This window comes from Aulostomus chinensis, chromosome 13 (assembly GCF_037954235.1).
Source record: "Aulostomus chinensis isolate RoL2024-O1b breed Wild chromosome 13, RoL_Achi_v1.0, whole genome shotgun sequence".
Lineage (NCBI taxonomy): Eukaryota > Metazoa > Chordata > Actinopteri > Syngnathiformes > Aulostomidae > Aulostomus > Aulostomus chinensis.
Genome location: NC_141332.1, coordinates 8,314,613 through 8,332,278, shown reverse-complemented (window position 1 = coordinate 8,332,278; position 17,666 = coordinate 8,314,613). Strand labels below are relative to the sequence as shown.

At 42.0% G+C, this 17,666-nt stretch overlaps 2 protein-coding genes and 1 long non-coding RNA gene across 5 annotated transcripts; 1 reads left to right on the top strand and 2 right to left on the bottom strand.

The window, feature by feature from the left end:
- Nucleotides 1–61: 61 nt before the first annotated feature.
- p2ry10 (P2Y receptor family member 10) lies at nucleotides 62–3,725 on the bottom strand. Of its 3 annotated transcripts, none has more exons than XM_086223014.1 (4): nucleotides 3,342–3,725; nucleotides 2,975–3,107; nucleotides 1,528–1,961; nucleotides 62–1,330 (listed from the first exon to the last, which is right to left on the bottom strand). In XM_086223014.1, exons 3-4 carry the CDS (start codon nucleotides 1,954–1,956, stop codon nucleotides 428–430), a joined length of 1,332 nt encoding a protein of 443 aa, XP_086079140.1. In that variant the 5' UTR covers nucleotides 1,957–1,961; nucleotides 2,975–3,107; nucleotides 3,342–3,725; the 3' UTR covers nucleotides 62–427. The 3 variants fall into 3 exon arrangements, with proteins under 3 accessions (XP_086079140.1, XP_086079141.1, XP_086079142.1); XM_086223015.1 differs by having other exon boundaries at nucleotides 2,975–3,103; XM_086223016.1 differs by lacking the exon at nucleotides 3,342–3,725 and having other exon boundaries at nucleotides 1,528–1,708; nucleotides 1,778–1,961; nucleotides 2,975–3,307.
- On the top strand, nucleotides 3,537–17,647 carry LOC147250760 (uncharacterized). Its single transcript, XR_015119118.1, has 3 exons — nucleotides 3,537–3,557; nucleotides 10,889–10,988; nucleotides 17,605–17,647. It is a non-coding gene; the product is annotated as an uncharacterized LOC147250760 (long non-coding RNA).
- On the bottom strand, nucleotides 6,847–16,328 carry lpar4 (lysophosphatidic acid receptor 4). The gene is made up of 3 exons (XM_086223017.1): nucleotides 16,068–16,328; nucleotides 9,705–10,476; nucleotides 6,847–9,592 (listed from the first exon to the last, which is right to left on the bottom strand). The coding sequence occupies exons 2-3, from the start codon at nucleotides 10,278–10,280 to the stop codon at nucleotides 9,104–9,106; spliced, it is 1,065 nt and encodes a 354-aa protein (XP_086079143.1). The 5' UTR covers nucleotides 10,281–10,476; nucleotides 16,068–16,328; the 3' UTR covers nucleotides 6,847–9,103.
- Nucleotides 17,648–17,666: the final 19 nt, after the last annotated feature.

The following is a 17,666-nucleotide window of genomic DNA, read 5'->3' as shown; positions in this document are numbered from 1 at the left end:
CCTGTATATGGTTTAATGTGCCATCTGCGCCTTAGCTATAAAGTAAACTTACAGACAAACAGCAAAGAGAAGCTTTTATTTGAAGAACATTCATGAGCCTTTTTATACAGTGGTGTTTATGATACAGCTTATTCAAAGTTGTTCACTTTTTACTGTAGCTGTTTATCTGAGTACAGGACACATCAACAGTTGTAGGTATTGTGCGTGCTCACACTGAAATGCATCACAGGCATCCTCTGGAAGGTGATGAGGTCAAAGCATATACAATCACTTTGTACAGGGAGAGAAAATTATGCGAAGGAATATTATTGTTGGCTCAGATCTGGTCAAATGTGTTCAAGCTCAGCAGAATCTTTCTGTTTATGTTGAGACCATTGTTTATCTCTGTTATTTTATGATAGAATATTGGCTCTCTTTGTGGCTTCTGTCAGCCCGAGCAGCTGCTTTCCAAGCTCATCAGTCTGTGTGGAGCATGCCCAGATGGGGAGCTGATGGGAGAGGAGAGCAGCGAGGAGGTGAATGAGGAGGTGCGCCTGGTCAGGTGCAATCTGAATTCAGCTGTTAGGAAGTAATAGAGCAGAGGGTTCAGGCAGCAGCTCAGGCTCGCCAGGCACAGAGACACTGGGTGAAACTGACTCACAGCCAGCCTCATAGCACAGTGAGACACAATGCCCTGAGACACCATCAGGTAGAGTAAGAAATTAATGTGGTAGGGGGCAAAGCAAAACAAGAAGACAGCGCAGCAGCTCAGAACCATCCGCAGGGCACGCTGTTTGTCACTCTTTGATTGGTTGTCATGATCCGTTGAGGTGACCGACTGAAGGCGGCGGTGTGCTGAGGAATTGAGTAATGTGGAGTCCTGCTGAACCTTTTTGTGGTTGAGGGACCAGCTGATACGGATGGAGCTGTAACTGATACATGCCAAAGGAATCAAGAAACCGAACAGCTCAGCAAGACTCATCATTGTGACAGCCAAAGAGAGGGGCAGGCGACGCATAGGCAAATCCTTAAAACAGCTGTCTTTGGCAGAGCTTGGTCTGGACACGTTCGTATATCTGCTGGGGCTCAATGATGGCCCATAGTGCTTGATGTTAGCCATGGGAGGTTGGGTAGAAGTGCCCTCAAAAAAATAGGACATGTTGAAGATGCTGTGTGAGATGACACTATTACCAGGGTTGGTGCTGCTGCTTCGCATGAGAATGAAAGGCGAGCAGGCCAAGCTGACCACCACCCACATTATTATACTGATCAACAGGTCATAGCGCCGCCTCCACCGACGAGCTGAGAAGGGGTCAAGCAGGAACACACACCTCTGCACACTGATGCACACCTGGGAAAAAAGATTTAAAGCCACAGGGAGTTAACTTGTTCCAAGAAGTGAGGAGAATGGTGTGACTACTTTGAACTCAATGACTTCCTATATTTCCAAATGCCACATTTATCAAACGTGCTGACATTTGAACACTTTTGACCTTCCTTCTTTTAAGGTATCTTAATGTCATTGCTGAAAATTTTCATGCTGCTTACCAAGAAGGCGACAGCAGCATACATGTTGAGATATTTGAGGTAGAAGCAGAACAAGCAGGCACTGCGTCCAAAAGGCCAGTCATGTGTGAAGTAATAATAAATCCTCAGGGGCAGAGAGAGGATGTGGGCAAGGTCTGCTAACGCCAGGTTTATCATGAAGATCACCGCTTTGGTCTTCTTACTGTGATGCAAAGTCAAGTTAACTATGTCCAGAATGTACTTGAGGCTGTGTGTGTTTGTATGTGTATACCTAATATGTCTACAGAGGACCCACAAAGCGGTGGTGTTGAGCAGCAGCCCCGGGATGAAAAGCAAAATGTAGAAGTAAGTGTACAACTGGTCCATATGCTGTTCCCATTCGCTCATATTGTGGCTGCATGGTGAGCTCATCAGGGACTCATCCCATGGTCCTGACGTATTTTGAGTCATTCCCTCTGTAACAAAAAGTAGTGGCATAATTCAACAGTCTTCATGTTGTCAGTCAGACAACCATAACACCTGCAAAAGCACAAGAAGTGCATAGTCTTTATCCTGAATCCACGCTTCACCCAAAAAGTGTTATTTGCCTTTCAAGTCACAACTTATGCGAAGGTGTTTTTTTTCCCTCCTGCATCACATTGTGAACGCACAAAGAACCAGCCATGTAAAATTTGCTTGGAGCATATGGCACCCAATGGCAAACAACCTCAAGCAGCAGCAAAACTGTTGCTGTTGACAAAATCCCAAACCCATAGTCTGGTTTAAACCAAGTCAGATGTAGGCTCAGTAATCCATGAATACTTTGATTATGAGCTAAAAATCAATCAAAACGCTTTTGGTTTGGCTGTCTTAGTTGCTGTTCTACTGTCAATTGCACTCAAACAGAGTTCAGCATGCTGATGCACAATTGGGTTGAAAGGAGAAAAAAGTGATGCACACTCTGGTTGTATATTGAAATACAACAACAACAACAAATTCTCAACTCTATATCTGCATTGTCCATTCTACGTCAATTGTAACTGAGGATTCTTTTTTTCCCCCTTGGTCATGTTATCAAAGTGTTCTTGTTCCTTTTCGTCTCTTCCTTTTTATGTCTTTGTAGTGTCATTTAATGCCAGGAGACATGGCAACACTAATACTTTGTCATAAATCAAAATAGTGCCTGTCTGGCCAACGATTGCAGCAGGACATGTCTGAAGAAAGATGACGTAATTACTCAGCTTATCGCTGAACATTGTCCTTCCTTCTGGCATCTAGACAAGACCACACCCTTCCTCTTCCAACCCAGAGGGACAACAGACATGCTGTGACGGTTTTATTTGCTGTCATTTTGCCCTCACAACATATTTAGATTAAAATCAAACAGTATATGACTTGAAAAAAATCGACATTAAATATAGGCATGGTGATCAGATAGTGCAATGTGGATGAGGATTTTAAAATGTTATAATCATTATTTCGTCATTACCTTGTGTTTCCTCCCTAAATGATCCGTAGGCGTGAAGATTGCTGGTCAGATCGTGTAACCCGCAGTGACTGCATGCTGCGGCAGCTTCACACTCCTCTTAAAACAGCAGACTGATGTACAAACCCATTTCTTGCTGGTTACAGTAGTAAACAGGATAGGTGTTAGCGAGTTAGGTGGTGTCTGATTGAATTTGCAAAGGGCTGTTCTCAAACTCAACAGCTTTCAGTTTCTTGGGTATTTTGATCTGGGGAAGAGGAGGGGCTGCCTTCATGCCTGTACTTTCTGACCGAGTCCTTGATAATGCAAAGCTGAAAACTTAGTGGGATTGTGTGAAGTTAATAAAAAAACAAATAAATAAATTGCTTACCTCAGAAAAGTTTAGGGTTGCTGAAGCAGGTGCTGGAAACAGCGGGTACGTTGAGGTGTGAGCATCTACATACTGTCATAAAGAATGTCCCCATATTAATAGAGCGCTGTCACAGCTTGACTCATGCAGCTTTTAGAATTGATGCAACCATTTCCCACTTCCCCATCAAATACTACACTTCATTTCCTGTGTTGTTTTCTATGAGAGCAAAGAAAAGTGAGTACAACTTTTCATTTGGGCTTTTTCTGTGTATGTATGATGAGGTGGCTATTTCAGTTATTTGCTTTTTGATAAAAAAAAGAAAGTTCTACGTGTCTTTAAAGGCAAAACCAATGCTCAACAAAGGTTTTAGTGATATCATGTGAAAACAGAAGTATGTCCAGTGCCTTTCTTTGATGTATATATAATACAACAGCACCTGCTTATAGACTGCTACAGAGCCCAAAAAGTCATCTTACATGGACTGGACATCTCTTTTAAATTCAACCTGTGATGTACAGATTCCTGGGGGATAAGGATGACATTATTCCTATAGGTTATTTGTGTAACAAACATACAAATTCTGGAAAACAAGGTGCTCTATACTGATAAATCACCAAAAACTCATCAGCCTGACACACCCTGATTGAGGAGGAAAAACTTTCAATCAAAAAATTAGCTTCCCCTGGAGCATGTTATACATTTAATTACCATTATACTTAAATTAATAATAGTAGCTTCCTTTTTTAAAGGCAAAAGTATCACACCATTTCAAAAATATAAATTCACCTTCAGATAACACCGTAGGGAGTTTCGCAGGCTACGCCCACACTTAAGCATTTCAAAACATACAATTCTAAACCCCACTTCTCACTTTCACATTCACACTTGCGAGAGGCTTGCAAGCTACCTGTGCAGTTGCTTGTAGACAGGGATGTACAGATAATACTATTTTAACATTGCACTACTGAATTATGTTTATTGACTTTTTTATAGATTTATTTATTTAGTTTAAGTATTGCCAAAGTATTTGTGAAATGTGTGCTGTGTTTTATTGGTATTGCCTCTGGTATCGAATTTCCCTCTGGGATCAATAAAGTATCTATCTATCTATCTATCTATCTATCTATCTATCTATCTATCTATCATCTATCTATCATCTATCTATCTATCTATCTATCATCTATCTATCTGTCTATCTATCTATCTATCTATCTATCTATCTATCTATCTATCTATCTATCTATCTGTCTATCTATCTATCTATCTATCTATCTATCTATCTATCTTTCATGTGGCATCACATGGTCGGGAGAGTCTAGTGCAAGACTGCCCAGTGTCAGGCAATAAAGTTCAATTTTATTTATTTATTTTGCTTCCCGTTAATCTAAAAATAATTTTTATTACAAATAAAGTCTTAAGATAGTTGGTAGACTCCAGTGGAGGGCTGCTCAAAATCAGGCATTAGTTTCAATTTTTTTGCTGCGTTTGCTTTTTGTCAATGTAAAAAGCACAGTAAGAAGGTTCTGGGTTCGAGTCCCGGCTCGGGCACGGGATCTTTCTGTGTGGAGTCTGCATGTTCTCCCCGTGCCTGTGTGGGTTCTCTCTGGTACTCCGGTTTCTTCCCACAGTCCAAAGACATGCAAATGGGGACGAGGCTGATCGATACTCTTAATTTGACCGTAGGTGTGAATGGTTGTTTGTCTCCATGTGTTGGCCCTGTGATGGACTGGCAACCTGTCCAGGGTGAACCCCGCCTCTCGCCCGTGGCTGCAGGGATAGGCTCCACCCCCCCCCGCGACCCTTAACAGGAATAAGCGGAAGACAATGGATTTGGGTTCTCTTGGTTGTGATTGTTTCAAATAGTACCTGCACTAATTATATTGGAATGTGATGAAAATTCGGGGGCAGTATAGCTCAGAGGTAGAGCGGCCATCAAGCAACCGAAGGTTCGTTTGTTTGATCCTTGCTTCCCCCAGTGATGATGTCGAAGTGTCCTTGAGCAAGATTCTGAACCCCTAATTGCTCCTGATGGACTGGCAACCAATCCAGGGGGAACCCAACCTCTCGCCCAGTGTCAGCTGGGACAGGATCCAGCCCCTCCCATAACCCTTAATGAATACGCTGTATAGAAAATCGATGGATGGATGATGTAAATTCATTTAAACATGCTATATTAAGTCCTTATTCAACAATGTAAAAGCTTCAAAAATATTTGATTTCTTTTTTTTTTTTGTACTTGAACAATACAATGTGTGTTTGGTTTTGGGTAAAGGCAAACTCTAAAATTTCTATTTGGCCCTCCCATGAGGAACGTTTGAGCATCCCAAATCAGGTGGGCCTCGCAGAGAACATACAAAATAGCCACTAGAGGTCAGGCTAGGCCAACACTTTCAATGTGAATTTTGTGTGTGTGTGTGTGTGTGTGTGTGTGTTCTGTTTCCATTTTCTGGCCATATTGTTCTTAACATGAAGCAGTCAGGGAGATAATCCCCAGTTCTATTTATTTTCAACACTCCTAGTCTTTTTATTTCCTTGTCATGTTCTGATCACCCCTCAATAGTCATTCTCCTTGCTGTTCCACTTGATCAGCTGTCTTTCTGTTCCTGCTGCTGCATATGCCTGCCATCAGCTGACAACACATCATCTATAAACCCAGAACCTTAGCGGGAGCTGCAGGCCCAGGCATATGCCTGGATAGCTTTTCTCCCAGTGACCTTAACAACAATTTCCTCATCCAAACCATTTATCCGTCTCCGAGACCCCATCTCAACTAAGCTGCTCAAAGATACTTTACTCCTACTTAGCACCTCTCTCTTAGATACAATCCATGTGTCACTGTTATCTTGTTACATTCCATCCTTTAAAGCAGTAGTAATTAAGCCCCTTCTCAAAAAAACCCAACTCTGGATCCAGTAGTTTTGGCCATCTATCGACCAATATCAAATCTTCCTTTTCTCTCCAAAATTCTGGAGAAGGCAATAACTAAAAAGAGGTGTGACTTTCTTCAAAGCAATATCTTATCAGAGGATTTCCAATCAGGTTTCATCATAGCACTGAAAAAGCACTAGTCAAAGTTACCAATGTACTGGCATCAGACGAGGGACTCATCTTTGACTTGTTAGATCTTAGTGCAGCTTTTGATACCACTGACCAACACATCCTATTACAGAGACTGGAACTGAAGTTATTGTGCTGGGCCCAAAACATCTTAGAGACACCCTATCTAATGAGATAGGTACCCTGGATGGCATCACCCTGACCCCCCAGCACTACAGCAAGGAACCTGGAAGTTATTTTGATCAGGATCTGTCCTTTAACTCCCACATAAATCAAATCTCCAGGACGGCCTTCTTTTATCTATGTAACATTGCTAAGATCAGACACATCCTGTCTCAAAAGGATGCAGAAAAACTAGTCCATGCTTTTGTCACTTCCAGGCTGGATTACTGCAATTCCCTCCTATCAGGCTGCACCAGTAAGTCCCTAAAGACTCTCCAGCTGGTCCAAAACACTGCTGCCCGCATGTTGACGAGAACTAGTAGAAGAGACCATGTCTCTCCTGTACTGGCTTCTCTGCATGGTTCCCTATCAAATTCAGAATAGAATTCAAAATTCTCCTTCGAAGATACAAAGTCCTCAGCAATCAGGCACATTTCTATCTAAAAGAGTTAATAGTCACCTACGATCCAGCTAGAACCCTTTGCTGCCAGGATGCAGTGTTACTGATGTGTGTGCCTAGAGTCTCTGAAAGTAGAATGGGCAGCCAGAGCTTTCAGCTATCAGGCTCCCCTCCTGTGGAACCGTCTCCCAGTTTCGGTCTGGGATGCAGACACCCTCTCTGTTCATTTGAGAGTAGACTGAAGACCTTCCTTTTTGAGAAAACATATAGTTAGGGCTGGCTTAGGCTGGCCCTTAGATATTCTGCTATAGGCTTAGACTGCTGGGATCTCCATGGTGCACTGGGCTTCTCTCTCCCTCCTCTCTGTCCTCCTGTACTCATACATGTCACTAACTTGTCTTCTTCATCAGACCCTCTGTGCTTCCTCAATGTCCTGGCTGATGCTAATGCTGGAGCAGGCTACAGACCTGAAGATGCCACCCTTAGTATCAGTATTAGTACTAGTACTTGTAGTATTTAAATCAGTATTCTCAATACTGTACCAGCATTAATATCAGCATTCTGTTTGCTAGTACATAATCCATCATATGCTGAAACTGATTGCTTGAGGAACCTGTAGATGTTATTATCCATAGCCAGCTGTTGTTATTGTTTGCTGTCTTTCTCCTTCGAGCAGTTCCTGCGTGTATGTCTGTCATTCTCTCCCTCTTTATTGGTCCCTCTCTTTCCTTCTGTATATCTGTCATTTACCGTTATCTGTCTTTGTCTTTGCCCTCCTGTCCTGCTCTCTGTCCCCCAACCGGTCAAAGGAGACGGCAATTCTCAGTGTTCCTGGATCTGGCTGATGTTCCTGACTGTTGAAAGGAAGGTTGTTGTTTTGTATTTTTAATCACCGCTGTTGCACAATGTGCTTGGCCATGGAGAATTGTTGGGTGTAAATTTATTGAAGGAGTGTGGTGTTAGACCTGTTTTACTTGCAAAGTGTCATGAGCTAACTTTTGTTGTGATTCGGTGCTATACAAATATCTGCAGACAGAAATACACAGACAATCCTTCTGAATCATGTTGCGAGAGCTTATTGCACACCTGTAACTATTCAAAACCATCTAAACTGAGCCTTTTTTTCCATTTCTCAATTTTGTGCCTTTTAGGTCTATTGTCAACTATCTAACAGGCCTACTAACTATAATTTAGCTCAAAAAAATTTTAAATCAAATTGCTGATAGGATTTATTTCCTTTGAGAGGCAGGTAATATTTCAGTGTTAAAGTTCACCATGACCTGTAACATTTCACTATAAAAGTAAATGCAATTGCAATTTCTCATGGTAACTTTCCTTTTATTTTTCGTGTGTTTGGTTGAGTATTTATCCGACAGTGCTCAGCTGTACTTCGGAGTGGTACATTGTTGTGTCTCAGAGACTTTGAGCAGATCTGCAGTCTAAGGCCAGATTAAGACAGAGAAACCTCATTCAGGGGAGAACAATGGATCATTGCTCCATTCATAAGCATTTGGGCTTGTGACATAGTAGCACACAGGCCAAGGTCCTCACATCCAACAAGATCATACCAAGTAGTCAGTTAAATGAGCAGCCAAGGCAGGCGACAGAAATACTGAATGCAGGCCATGAAAGCAATTTGAAATATTTAGTGTCCCCAAATGTCAATATGAGACATGTTTTTCTCAGCAGGTGTGCTGAGTTAGAATGACTAAAGAGGTTCATAGTGTGATGTGATAATATAACAAAAAATTTAAGGGCTCAGTGTGTTACACAAGTACTTAACAGCGTTTTCCAACAATGCGGACGGAAATCACAATCTTAACCACAATCCAGTGCAATTTTGAGTGCTTGTGTATGTTACACAAGAATTATTACATCTGTTTTAGAGACTCTGCATGTCTCCAGTCTATCAGAATTGTCCTGGTGTGGCTGAGTCTCCAGTCCTAGGAGTTTTCGCTCATAATAAACACAAATACATTCCACTGCTCGCCAGTGGTGGATTAATTCGTAAAGCCCAGGCCATACCTAGGGACTTACCTCAGGACTTTGCTAATCTGCTGAGTTATGTGTTTCCAGGAGCAAACAGCTGATCACCCTATTTTTTAATTCAGGGCATTTAAACCCACTCTGTCCTTCGTTACTGTCCTTCTTCCCTGTAGAGTCAGAATTGACTCTCAGATGTTTTAGTTTCTTTTCCATTGCTGGCCAGTGAGTGTGTGTCTCTTGGGAGACTGTTTGCTGTCTCCTGGGTCTCAGTGTCACTGCGGGGAATACTCTCAGGCCTGGAGCCGGATCCTTTGCCTCCCATGGTCAAGCTTTTCTGGAAGCTCTCCGAGGTGAAATAGTAGACCACTGGGTCCAAGCAGCAGTTGAGGCTGGCCAGACACAGAGTGATGGGGTAAAGAGTTCGGGCAAACCGCTCCACAGCACAGTTAGCCAGGGCTTGGGTCCGGACCAGGGCATACAGGAAGAGAATAGAATTATAAGGAACAAAGCAGATGATGAAGATGCCAAGATGAACAAGAATCATCCTCAAGACACGTCTCTTGCTGTCACAGCCATGACCAACAGTAACTGGGCGCCGCAATGTTCGCAAAACCAGCGAAGAACATACCAAATTGGCCAAGAGGGGGAAGAGAAATCCCACAATCTGGAAAGATATTGAAACACATGACCATGAGCTTCATTTTGTGTCCCCGCTGGCTTAATAAATTCATTTTAAGGGTGTGTAGACTATATTGTGCCATAATGAGTGCCTTTACCTCAATGAAGATGGTGATTTTGGAGAGGTATGTCCTCCAGGTGCTCTTGGAGAAGCCCTCGAAACAGGTTGTAGCTCTGTTTGTACTGTTGATGGTAGAGAAGAAAGTCACTGATATTCCTCCTCCCACAATTGTCAGCCACACCGCAGCACACACCAGCGCTGCATTTCTGCGTGTGCGAATGGAGCGGGAACGGAAAGGGTAGACTATCGCCAGGAAGCGATCTACGCTGATGCAGGTGAGAAAGAGCATGCTGCCATAGATGTTGGTGATAAAGGCTGTTCCTGATACCTTACATAGTCCATCTCCGAATGGCCAGTGGCGGTTAACATTGTAGAAGACCTTGAATGGTAGCGTAAAAACAAAAACTAAATCGGATAATGCTAAATTCGTCATAAACATTGTCGTCTCATTACGCATCTTCATTCGGAAGCAGAACACAAAGAGTGCAGCACAGTTGGTGATCAGGCCCAAGATGAAAACCACGCTATACACCACTGAGTACAAGTTGTACTTGAAGGAGTCGTCGATACCACAGTCCTCCATCCCAGTCTCATTGAGCACCAAACTCGCCATGGCGACAGTTGGCAGCAACGGTTTCACAAAAGAAAATCTACCCCAAAGTCTTCAGGAAATGGGCGGATATCTGGGGGTCGGATGTGTCAGCAGGGGATTAGCCAGTCAAGCCCCCTCCAAGCCATCGTGCACATTCAGATGCACACACAGAAGCTAAGACAGTCAGGATGGAGGGCTGCAGAGCTGGTCAGTCCTCCTGTGGAGAAAAAAGGAAAATCCCACTGTCACTTCCTCTAAATAAATGTTCAACACAACAGATTGGCCTTCAGCCATCACACCTTCCAAATGTCCAAATTTAGTATCATTAATTATTCAAATTCAGGGAAAATGTGTTCCCTGATGGTAAAACTCAATTCTGAAATTTTTTGGGGAAATAAAAACCATTTAAGAGCCATTGTTGCAGACCACAGTATGTTTTAATCTGTTCATTGTACAATGTACAGCAGTCAAACAAACAATTTATATCACATTTTGTTTCATCTTGATTGTTATAATCAAACAGATAGGAGTAGGCAGAAGTGTAAACTGTTTCAATGTCTTAACAATGAACAAAAGAATTATTTTTTAAATTTTCATGCAACATTTTGTATTTTTATTTACATAAACAGGTGTGCATATAACCCAGCTTCTGTGTTATCCGTTCGAGAGTCATCTGGTCAGAGGCTGTGTGGCATGCTGCGCTAAGACTGTCATCATCACAAATGAGAGGTAAACAGCAGCCAGAGACAGGAGCACATACTGTAGATTAGGAGGTGAAACACTCTCAAACTATAGTCATTCACGTCACAACTCAGGGTAAAAAAACACTCACAGCCATAAAAGTACAGAAACAGTCTCCACTGAGCCGAGTAGAAACAAATGGCATGTTTGAAGTGTCTCAGATCTTTCCAGTTAGCATTTACTGGAAGCACTGATTTATGCACAGACTTCAGTATTTTCTTCATGAGTAATGACATGGTAATAAATCTATACTTAGGATAATAGTGTGTAATAAAGGGAACTCTTACTCGCGTTTATTGCCCTGATTCATGATTAAGTGTTTGTGGTAAGAGGTAAGGAACTGCTGCAGTAAACGTGACGTTATCACCTTGACAAACAGGGAAGCCTTGGAACATACAGAAGAATTTCAGATTTGTAGCATGAGAAATACCATAAGATTTTCATCATCAACATTAATATCGCAAAATTCATTTTTCCATCTAATCTTTCTCATCTTTAGCACGTTCCCATATTTTTATTAAGTCATTATTATTACTACATTAATTTGCCATGCTGCCATTTTGAAAGTGTTCCCCCTTTCAGTCTGATATTCTAACCTATTATAATATACTGGTTAGCGATATCAATACTTAGGCAATTACTTGGTATTACTTGTAACTAGTTGTTACTTCATCATCAAATTATTTGATCACTTTTATATTATTACACACCTATGCAAGGTCCTCCATGGAAATTAAAATAATTTCATTAAACCTTTTCTTGTTTTTTTTCTTCTTTTTAATGGTGAAATAACTTCTGTGAGTTACAGTACCAAAAGCAGCTGACAAATTAAAAATGTTGAATTTGTGCTTTAAAAAGTGACTCCTCGTCCTCTGATAAAACTGAATTCATAGTTTTTAAAAACAGGTATGAGGCTCTTGTATACTTGAGGCCTATATAGTCGTAAGAGTCAAAACCCAAAAGAGATGATGTGTGTGTAATTATTATAATACTCTGAAATGTTTCATTTGTTTAGTCTTGAAAATTGTATGACACATGTAAGAGCAGAAAATGAGTACATCAAACTTCTGTGTCTGTCTTTTATTGTAGAAGATGCACATTATCTCATGCGCCTCAAATTAAACATTAACAGCTGCAACCAAAAGTAATTGTTCCATGCATCCATCCATTCATTTTCTACCACTTGTCCTGTTAAGGGTCGTAAGGGGGCTGGAGCCTTCGAAAGCGATGGCATATCATTTAATATAAGTGGCCTGTTTAACACACTGGGAATGTGGTGTGTGAAAGCCAAGGGAAAGCAAGGGGCACCTTACGGAGAGCTGTATTCTGGGAATTAGAGGAGTCAGTGTTATGGAAGCTCTAACTGTTAAATATTCTGGACATCACAGCTTCTTCTGCACGTATTCAGACTTATTACATTGTCCTCCAATGTGCCACGGCTTTATGGAAGTTACACAAGCCTTCAGTTACACAACAAAGCTTAACCATCAGTGAGGTGGCAAGTCTTCAGTATTGAGTCTATAAATGCATGGAGATTCCCTCACCATACACACACAATGGAAACACTGTGAGCATGAGCCGTCCGTCAGCACTGTCCTGTGCCAGCTGCAATGTGACATCTTTACTGCGTTTTCACATGCCTCCCACAGAGCCTCTACCGGCTCTTACAATGCTTTCACTGTACCCATCTGCACCAAACACACACCCAAGCAGGCAAACACTCACATGTGCCAGTCCTCTTTCACACACACTGTAGGCTTCTGTGTGCTGTGGCTTCAAACCAGGACCCCTGAGAATACTGCCTTCATATTCAGCTGATGTTGTTTCTTTGCCTAGAAATCAATAATGTAGCTGACATACACTTGAAAGAATCAAAAACTGCCTGAGTATGTAATGGGTTACAAGAAGTACAGCTGCATGTGTTTTGAGATTTCACGTACAGATCATGGACAGCTGCACAGTTACGGGGTCCCCCCCCCCCCCCTCCACTCAGTGGATGGCGGCTGCAACAGAAACAGGCCTCTGGGAGCGATTGATCTGAAGGGATTGAGTTCAGGCTCAACTCTAACATCCAGCTGTTCCCTTCTCTCACTTGCAAGAGAAAAGATGGCAGCAGTTGTTGGAAGTGGATGACAACCAGGCACACAGGGAAAGGTTTGAGAGGACATCTTTCACACATATCAATTGACTATGAGGCAGAATACATTTTTACAGAGGAAATCTAAAAACTGTCCCGTGTGAAAAACACATCATGAACAGCACCAAACATTCAAAAAAATATATATACGGTATATCCCTCTCACCCTTGCGGGGTGGTTCCATGTCATCCTCTTGCTCGGGTCCTCTACCAGGGCCTGGGAGCTTGAGGGTTCTACACTGTATTTTTGCTGTTCCTAGGCCATTCTGGACTGAGGTTTCAAGTGTCGTTCCCAGTATCTGCTGGAGCCACTCTCCCAGTTTGGGTATCACTGCCTCGAGGGCTCCTACTACCACAGGGACCTCGTCAGTCTTGACCTTCCACATCCGTTCTAGCAGTCCTTTTAACCCCTGGTATTTCTCAACCTTCTTTTGGTCAGCTGGTATCACCACATCTGTCGCCACTGCCCTCTTCTGCTGTTTATCCACCACTACTACGTCCAGTTGGTTCCCCAGTAGCTGTTTGTAAGTGTGGAAGCTGAAGTCCCACAGCACCTTAGCCCTGTTGTTCTCAACCACTTTTGGTGGTATGTCCCTTTGGGATTTGGGTACTTCTAGTCCATACTGGTCCATACAGATGTTTCAATACATTATCAACCGCCACTTGGTTGTCCCTCTCCATGTATGCTTTTGCAGATAGCATCTTAAACCCTGAGTGTGTGTGTGTTTTTATGCATATATATTCTAATAGATGTTATATGGCATAACATGAGTGAACTTTTTGAATGAATGGAAGCATATTGCTCTTGTGCTATAGAAAGGTGTCAGTAGCTTGGTGGCTAAAGGGGATATTGGAACTTTGTTGGAAGCATTTGGGAAATTAAGAGCACAACTCAATAAGTATATATATATATATATATATGTATGTATGTATGTATGTGCGTGTGTGCGTGCGTGTGTGTGTGTGGCAATGTAACAGCCAGTCAAAAATGCTACATTCAGTGTGATTTCATCTGGAAAGACAACAGAGAAAAATGTTTATTGTGTGATACTATTCCATAGCAGTACTAGTACTGTGCTGTACCACATTAAAAACAAGTATCAAACTAAGGCTGTAGATTAGTCAATCAGTAAGTGAGTTTACATCCACAGCTGCAGGAGTGTCGATGATGTCAAGTGACACATGGCTAGATTAGGTAATCTATTGTCCCAGTACAAAAGAATTGAGGCACAGGTTTATTAAAACGAGAATGTCCACCACCGGAACAGTAGGCAGTGACCTGCTCGTTAAAGCTGCTTCCAGTCAGACTTTCTTGCAGTCACCTTTGTGTCACATATGAAACACGTCCAATCAAACAACATCCCTGTCCAATGGTGGACATAAATTCAAAAAATAAAAGAGATAAGAAAGCATGAATTTTGTCTCCTTACATATCCAGTTCGTCCAACTTTACTTCAATATTAACTTCGCATAACTGAATTCAAACTATTCTTTTCATGATTATTTAAAAAGTTCAGTTGAACTTTATCAAATATCTTGTAAACATAATTTCATAGTCTCCTAAAAGTATTGTAGTGGGTGAGGGATTCAAATATCTGCCTTAGTTCCAGGCGACTGATATGGGCTCAAGAGCGGTCACAGCACCTAATCACCTAAGCACCTAAGGGGGCTTTGAAAAACACTAACAGGAGAAGTGAAAGGCAAATTGGCCAGGGAAGACGTGCTGGACAGCTGTTCAAAACAAAAGCTAACTTACATAAAAACCAGCTGTCCCTTTGCCAAAGCAGACTGTAGTCCACTGTCTTCACACTTAGTCATCCATTGCAAATCTGACCGAGCACCTCAATGTCATTGTGCTGGCCTGCATCCAGAATAACGCCAAAACACCGTGGCTGCTAATTCTCCACATGTTAGACAGTAAATCAGTTAGCTAGCTGATGTGAGAGTTATCTTACCTACTGGATGTGTTTTATTGCCATGATATATTTAAAAAATAAATTCTAGCATGATTATCAATACTGGTATGTCATGAAAGCTCTACATTCGTCTCAGCTAATCCTGAAATATTGCATATAATACCTTCAACTGACCCTTTTCACAGCAGCCATCTTAACATGTAATGTCAGAGTAAATAATAACTTCACTTCATGTTACTTATAAACATGAATTAAAACCCTGATACATTTGAGTGGGCGGGGCTCTGGTATTGTTCTTGCTGGCTCACTGGACTGACTGAACGCACAAAATTGAACGCAACTCTATTTCATTTGATCAATTATACCTGTGTTTACCCTGAAAAGACCTCGCAAAATGTCTGCTTGGAAGAGGGCCAATTAGTTGATGACAACCTTAAAAGAAAAGGTCATAGCACCTCCGTGATAGCACCTCATCAGATGATGGTTTCTAGAAATACTCGTGCAAATTTGCATGGTGCTGGGTTTTGATAATCATTTGGATAAAATAAGGTCACAATGAGCATGTCTGTGATAGTTTTTTTGGAGGGAGTAATTATATTACAAATATTTAAGATGAGGTGCTGTGGTTCTACCAACCACTCGAAGCCATATCAGAATCGACAGGAATGTAGAGCAAAGAAATGTTTGGCAAACCCAGTTGGATGCCATGATGAAAAGTTAAAAAAGGTTCATATCTGTACTTGTTCAACTTTTGTTGGCACTGTGTAGTGAAGCTGATTGAGCCCTTAAACCATCATAAGTTCTGATGACACTGTATTACATTGAAAGGTGTTATTGTGAACCTCCAACCACAGCAGTTAAATCCTGCAAGTACATTTCTACATGTGTTTTCAAGCTTTTCATACGTGGAAGATAGAACTGTATGTTGTGGGCCTCACGCTCAAACTTTTCAAATACAAACAAAATATGTAAATATGAATATAAATGTCTTGACGTAAATAAGAGCCAACTTACAGGCAACTGAGGTTATCCTGACGACTCCCTTCTTGCTCGGTGATATTTGTCTGACTGGCGCAGCTGTCAAAAGATAAACTCCATAGTTGCACCCTCAGATGAGCCGCCGCTGCTGCCGCCGAGTCAACAAGTCTTCAAATTTGACCTGGAGTTAAACAAAACCTGGGATTTTTTTTTACAGGTAGCGAACGTAGCCGTTGCTTTGCGGAATACTTTTGAGTCCAGCAGGCAACTCGCTCCATCCGCTCACATCCAACTCGCCTGCCCGGGGGGGGGGGGGGGGGGGGGGGGGGGCTATCCTTGTGCGCGCGCATGTCAGCCTGCCAGTGAGTGGTGGGCTGCGTGCGCGGCCACAGGAAACGAGACAATGGCACTTCGGTCAGCCAGTAAGCGGGGAGGAGGGAAGGGGGGATGAGGGCGGAAGGAGCAGAGAGAGAGGCTGGTGTCATCAGAGCTCATAGGCATACTCATTACTACACACAGCTATTTGTATGTTTAACTTTATCAACAGAAATACGAGGTATGTGATGGAGGTGAAACGTTTGCAAACATTTGAACTACTGAGGCCAGTCATTTAGGCCTCATGTCACTTTCTACTATTTCAGAGGGCAATGCTTCAGGCCTCCTGGTGGGACAGGATGTTACTGCAGGAGCATTTATTACTCTTCAAATTACCTTAAAATATTTATGAGTAAATACATATATATCAAGATTGTATTGAGTCAGATATGATGAAGAATTATGTGTGTAGCCCAAACATTAAAACTGTGAAATATGTCGGGAAATGCTTTATAGCAGTCTCCTTTGATTCTTCCTCTTAATGCAGTAGCGTCATTCTTGAGGCTCTCAATGTGAGCTCTCCCTTTCCGTAGCTGCAGGACTCACTTCTGTCCTTGACATACTGGTCAGCTCCTTGATGTTATCAAAAGTACAGCGCTTAGTTTTTTTCCCCTGGTAATCAGAATCCCACACCCGTCAGCATGTCATTCTCAAGCCCCTTACTTCACAGAGCGTTCACTAGCCTTGGTTTCGCCCGAGTTTTTCACCGCTGCCTAAGTATCAAGTTATATACTTGTTTGATTTCTGCTTGCTGATGTGCTGCATCTCCCTGTTGCACCATAACTCAAAGCTATGAGTGTTCTTCAGTCTGCCTTCGTTATTGCCCAGCATTCAGTGCTGTAAATTGTAATTTGGAAAGCCTGTGATCATAGAAGAGAGTGAGGTTCTTTGTGATTGCTCTATCTTTCCATATTGTAGATAAGGAAGAAGGCTGCATGTGACTGTATCAAAAACCTTTTTGTAGTCTCCTGAACAGTGGTATGGCGACTTGCTGTCCTCTTGCTGTTTTTTTCATCACAATTTTCAAATTAAAGATAGCGTTGCAGATCTCTTTGTGTGATCAGAATCCAGCTCGTTCTTCCTCTGTCTCTGCCTCTATTTTGGCACTGATGGAAATCTTAAGTACTATTTAGCTAATATGATTGCTGATTGCAGTGGTTCTATTTTTGCTGCAAATTGTTGTGTCTTCTTTTTTCAGCAGAGGCATGAAAGCAGATTTCACCCAGTCCTCGGGCCACTTTTTTGATTGAACATTTGATT